Source organism: Eutrigla gurnardus (genome assembly GCF_963514095.1).
Source record: "Eutrigla gurnardus genome assembly, chromosome: 7".
In the NCBI taxonomy this organism is placed as follows: Eukaryota; Metazoa; Chordata; class Actinopteri; order Perciformes; family Triglidae; genus Eutrigla; species Eutrigla gurnardus.
Window position 1 is genome coordinate 16169016 of NC_139921.1, and position 6000 is coordinate 16175015.

Sequence of the window (6000 nt, forward strand, 5' to 3'; positions counted from 1 at the left end):
CGTGTCTGCCCACAGGCCCTGTTGTGAAAGCAGACATAGAGTTGATGGTGACAGTGGTGATGTTCTCATATGGAATACATATATGTATGTTTGACTTAGCTATGATTCCCTTCCAGTTTAAAGGCTCACTAGAATGTTTACTTGCATATTGATTAAAGGGCTACTCCAATGATTTTACAGCACATTCTGTTAGCACAGTGATGTCATCAGAGTTATCCCAGTTTGGACTTAGGGACTACAATTTTACTGATGCAACAAAAAGCAGGTTTAAAGTATATACCAGGCATACAGTAATGAATGAAGTAGGATCCAGGGGATTATTTATTTATTATAATATATTTTTGCATGAAACATGACCTGAGTGATTCATAGATTATTAAAATAATAGAACATTTTCCATGTTATAATAACCTCTCTGTAAATTGATGGTAAATGGTACATTTCTTGTCCCCTGACCTCTCAAAGCACTTAACACCCATTCACACACATTCATACTGATGGTACTGCCATACAACGTGCTACCTGCCCATCAGGATCTAATGTTACACGTTCTCTCACACCATATGACACCTTGTTTGACATTGTATGTCTGTGTGTCTCTCTCCTACAGGGCCCCCTGTCAAATGAGCGTGACTATGAGAGCGTGGTGATGATGAGGATGAGGCAGGCCGCTGAGCGACAGAAGCTCATAGAACAAATGCAGAGAGAAGATGACGAGGAAACTGCCAGATATTAAGCATAGCAGGACTCGGTACCTGCCTGCAACTATTAAATCAATACCTGTTTCAGGCTTTAGTTTCATAAAGCCTCTTATGTGGTTTGTTATTGTTTTTGTATGCAATACACTATGTGGCAAATAAATCTTTTTAATTCAAAACGATTCCTTTGAATTCTGTGTTTTAATCATCGTGTTCTGTCTTTTCCTTTTATTGAGAATGTAGGATGACTGAGGGAGATACATAGTAGAGAAGAAGTAAGGGCTCCTACAGTGTGGATCCAGAGGTAGGAGTCCTAATACTCAGACTACAGGGATGAATCATTATTACACACTATCTAGTGTACCATATGGTAGACATGTACAATATATTGATATTATATCAATCTCAAACAGATTATTTATACAACTTCTATGTGGCATACACTTGATCTGTGATGTCCCCCTAAAGTCTCGGGGATTGGTATTGTAATATAGGGCTGGGCAATATATTGATATGTTTTCAATATCATAATATGGCATACGTGTTGTCTTTTCCTGTTTTTAATGCTGCATTACAGTAAAGTGATGTCATTTTCTGCACTTACTGGACTGTTCTAGCTCTTCTATTATTTGCCTTTACCCATCAAAAATCTCAGTGTGTAAACATTTAGTCAGTAGTCAACTCTACAATATTGCACCATCATGTCAATATTACAGATTTTTTGAGGTTTTGGTTCAAAATAAAGAATACATGCTTGCATCAGTTCCAACTGTTTCAGTTGGATATAACATTCAGTCTATTTGCCTTGAATATTTAGTTTGTTGCAATGAACCGATATTTTAGCTAAATGTATTTGATAACATTTCCAAGTGGTCTTCTTAGTTTTTTTCACACCAACCCTGAGCACTAATATATTAGTCATTAAATTATTCAAGATTTGAGGCACCCATTAAGGATTAGGTCTTTATCCATCGTGTTGTGAGCCAGAGGACATTGAGCATGGAACACCACACATAATCAACAGTGTATAATGATGTAATTTGCATCTGTCTGGTTAGATGTGACAACTCATTATTATAACCAACTGGAGATTGTAGCAATCCAGACCGTGCGATGTGACTACGTGGATGTTAAACCAGCAATCGTGCTGAGATAGGATACGGCTTCCTGTTGCTTCAAGTGATGAAAAGTGAACATACGCTGAAGGTTAAAATGATTGTTCCTTAGGATTTGACTTTTTTCCCCCCCCCCTGTGAAATACTCTAAATCAAACCATCTGAGAAGGATAAAAAAAATCTTTGGTTGGACTGCTCATGACCGGTGACCACATTGATAACACGCCTGTGATTAGGGATAGCAAGTAAGCAGGGCTTAATTTTCAGGAGCAACAAGCCAAAACGTTTGGAAACCCCTGAAGTAGATCAGATCTGAGAGTTGGATGAAACTATTGCTTCAATCACCAACTGAATGGCTTCCATTAGGGTGTCCTTTAATGCTTTCTGCACAACTTGTGCTACCATGTGATAACTGCTAAGCACAAAGCATGAACAGTACACAAACCTCCATTTTGCCTTCACACATGCAGGAATAGGTGTGCTTGTTTTTTAGGGCAACCTTCCCACCTCAGTGTTGCCATTTCGCACACTTCACTCCACCTTTGGTCCTGACGGATCATGTCACATGCCAGCTTCAATTTTAAAACATGCTTGCTTACAAATCTGACTGTGTTCTCTCCTATGATACTGACCTCACGAATATTCTCTAAGTTCAGCTATTATTCTAAGCTGGTTCACATCAGACTTATTTAACCGATGCCTAGAAGAAGAAACTCTGTATTGCTTATTTATGCTCTGTGATGTGACGCGCTACTGCTCTGTGACCCACATTAAGTCAGACATTACAGTTGCGGTCACTGTTTTTGTTTTGTAACAAGGTCTTCTGCCTGTGGAACGTCTATCCATCCAAATAGTCTTATTTTCCTGTCCCTCGGGGGGACTCTGGTGTAATGCTGTGTCTGTATTTGTGGGCCCACGCGGCGGTGCTTTCTCTCCTGTCATTGTGTTATTTAGGAGCCGCATGGCAGCTTCGCACCATCCGACCCAGTCATCCATCTCTCTGCCACTCCTATGCTGCCTCGCCGCCGCTCCGTTACACAATGTCCAGCTGTGGAGCGGAGTGGTGTGGTGGGAGACATCTGCTCCTCTCCTCCTGCAAAATCCCCTCATCGCATGGTTTTGTTTATGCGTAGCCCTTTTCATATCCCGGCAATGTGAAAAAAAGCAAAAACAAAAGCCCAGAAACACACAATCTCTGTCCAAATGACAACAGAGGAAATACAGTTACAGGAAACACATTCACCACCAACCCTGCCCTGAGCCCACAGTGGCTTGTGCTGCATGCGAACCAGGATGAGCCCGTTGCTCCATCCCATCATCAATTACAGCACAGCTTTGGGGTCTTCTTAGTATCTTCTTCCACCGCGACGTCCTTATGTTGTCGGAGTTGTCACGTCTTTGCAAACAGCATATGGAACCTGCGTGGTCAGAGAAGCACCAGCACCTTTTGATCTTTAGCAGAGGTGGAAGCTAAATCACGTGTGAGGCAGCAGGACTGGTAACATTTTTGGCTGTGAGTTGTCTGGCAGAGTTTCTGGTTTGCGGGTTAGTGATCTGGGCTGGTCCCAGACATGTGTTAGCAGACCTGGGGCTGTACTGAAACCACCCAGCGTTTTTGGCTCTCGCAGGCAGACTACTGCACTCTGTATGCGTGCAGTGCTAGTGCCTCATCCTGGGGCACTCTGCATCCATGTAAGGTGCCACAGAGCTGCGAGGGCTCGGGAATCAAAGCGTGTTTATCATTATCGTGTAATGTTTGTCTGCGTAATGGATTGTTAGGACATCCGCTGCAGCAGGATTTCAAATTGTTTTCATCTATTCATAAGTACAGAATCAATCCACATCATTACGTCATTTAATCATAAGCATATGATACACTTAGAAAAACATCTTTACACAGAAATGTATCTATCTAGCATAGAGTTTAATTTATTGGACAGAAAAGAGGGAGAACTGGTTATGGTGATGTCACAGGCTGAATTTAGAGACCTTTACTACCAAATGATATATTAACATTTACACTTGCTCTTTACACTCCCTCTACGAAATAGCAAACAAGATTGGCAAAGAGTCTAATAACATTCTCTGGAATGTCGCTCAGTATTCCTGACCTGTCACCTATCGGCGGTAATCTGAAACCTTACGTCTGGGATAATCTAAACTTTAGGACTTAACTTTCATTTGACAAAGGGCTGATTTTATAGCTGTTAATGTGTCAAATGTAGAGCAGAGAACCAAAGTTTAAAAATGGTTCTTCAGCACGTTTCATTCATTATTTTAAAGGCTTCTGAGCGACATTTTCATAGACAACACTCTCCATCACGCCGTCTCCTTGTGGAGGCACCACACCAGTGTCTGCCCCACCCCCGTCATCGTCAACACGCGGAAGCCCAACTTCTCCAGCTTGTCCAACACCAGGCGAGGTGGATCGTCCACATGGTACTCGGAACTAAATGAGCATAAACACAAAGTCATTCTACTTTCCCCGCAGATGTGGGATTTCTCTGTCTTTCGGTAAACTTTGCTTGGAAAGTAGAATGCTGTTAATTGTTGTGGTGCTTATTCACTTCCTTCCACACCTTGGTTCATTTCCCAGCAGCATTTGAATCAGATTGCCAATGACAACACTTCCCCGATCTGTATTCCATCAGCTTGAATAGTTTATTCTAAATCTGCAAAGCAGAAGCCTTCCTCAACAATACTGGGATTTTTTTTTTCTTTCCCACCATATGACCTGATCTCAGCTCTGTCATCAATATGTACACGTTAACTGCCAAAATTAAAGAGAGGCCAGTGTTAAGTGCATAAATATGTAAATGTGACCCCCGTGTGAGTACATGCAATTACACCTGGGAGCCGATTCTGCATGTGCTTTCACATCGGAGTGGTGCCATTACAGTTTCCCTACTCGTTCGTAAGCTGGAGTTTAATAGAAATTCACAGGTCTTGGTGCTTTGATGACGGCCTTAGCCAAACTATGCCTGCAAATCTCTGTGTGTATGCTGTATCTTAGGATATTAACCAAATTTGACGAGTTGCTCACCCACTCAAATAACCCCATTTTTCATACTCACAAATTGTTTCCCAGCATGGTCGTTTTCCTCGCTCCCAGGTAATCCATGACAGCTGGATCTGAATATTCATCTCCCACATTTGTTGGACCGGTCTCCTGTAAGAAGTAATTAAGCACACAACTAACTACACATCTGATAGTTTGTCTCAAGATGGATTGCGATATGATTGCTTTAGAAAACAATAGCCTATCTGGTAGTTGTAATGCTCTGGCTGCACCTGCAGATCCTTTGGCAGGTGCAGATCATAATCTTTAATAACTAGACAGACTAAAAATAGATCGCCAAATACGCAGGCTACAGAATTAGGTTGCTCTGAGTTGTGCACACAACAAAATGAACATGCGCAAGAGGAGGCCGACAAACTGAGCAACATGTGTTTTTGATTCAGGGCACCATGGCAATGAAAAAAAAAAAAAAAAAAAAAAAGAAGACGGCACGTTGCTTGCTCCGCTTGCAGCCTTGATTGTTTGTTGTTTCCAGCATGCAGAATATTACAGGCCACTGCATGACTGTAATCTGCGTGTGGCGACCCAGATTGATTACTAGTACGCACTATGTTGCTCAGGCAAATAAACAAATCCATGAATCTCCCAACTCGAGCGCGTCTCTTCGTTAAAAAAAAGCATGGAACAAGTCATCTGCAGGCGGGATACACACCAGTCGGATCTGCGTACTGACGAGTATGTAAGGCATCCCTGCGCCTTGGCGACGGGTCGCTGTTCCTCTGGGAATGACTTCTTCACAGACGCGACGGTCCCCTCTCCAACTTGCGCCGCTGTCGGAAAGCTGTTCGCGGAATGCGGAAACACCCACCGCGACGGACCAATCACAGCTCCCCTCTCAGCATCTTGTCAACAGCGTTGCTTGCTCGGTGCATGTCGCCTTGCTCGATTGATGGGATCACTTGTTTGTTGACATGCTGGCCAACGCGCATGTACGCGTATCAGAGACGCATCCATACACATTGAAGCATGAACATTTTGCTGATACTGTTTATTGGTTTGCAAAGATTTATGTTTTGCTAAAAAAAAACATGCTGTCTGGAACTCTAATTTCCTTCCCAGAGATTTATTAATTTCCTCCTCAGTGCAGCAATAATACATTTGGATCAGT

The 6000-nt window shown here is 42.4% G+C and overlaps 2 protein-coding genes across 2 annotated transcripts in view; one reads left to right on the top strand and one right to left on the bottom strand.

Moving 5' to 3' along the window:
- dnajc17 (DnaJ (Hsp40) homolog, subfamily C, member 17) overlaps window positions 1-1332 on the top strand; it is a 31363-nt gene extending 30031 nt beyond the window's left edge. Inside the window, exon 11 of the mRNA XM_084013386.1 lies at window positions 611-1332. Coding sequence (XP_083869512.1) covers window positions 611-736 — 126 coding nt within the window. The 3' untranslated portion in view covers window positions 737-1332. The remainder of the gene's footprint in view (window positions 1-610) is intronic.
- A 2314-nt stretch (window positions 1333-3646) lies between these two features.
- gchfr (GTP cyclohydrolase I feedback regulator) lies at window positions 3647-5693 on the bottom strand. The gene is made up of 4 exons (XM_084013388.1): window positions 5545-5693; window positions 4888-4982; window positions 3828-4262; window positions 3647-3788 (listed from the first exon to the last, which is right to left on the bottom strand). The coding sequence occupies exons 1-3, from the start codon at window positions 5578-5580 to the stop codon at window positions 4133-4135; spliced, it is 261 nt and encodes an 86-aa protein (XP_083869514.1). The 5' UTR covers window positions 5581-5693; the 3' UTR covers window positions 3647-3788; window positions 3828-4132.
- Window positions 5694-6000: the final 307 nt, after the last annotated feature.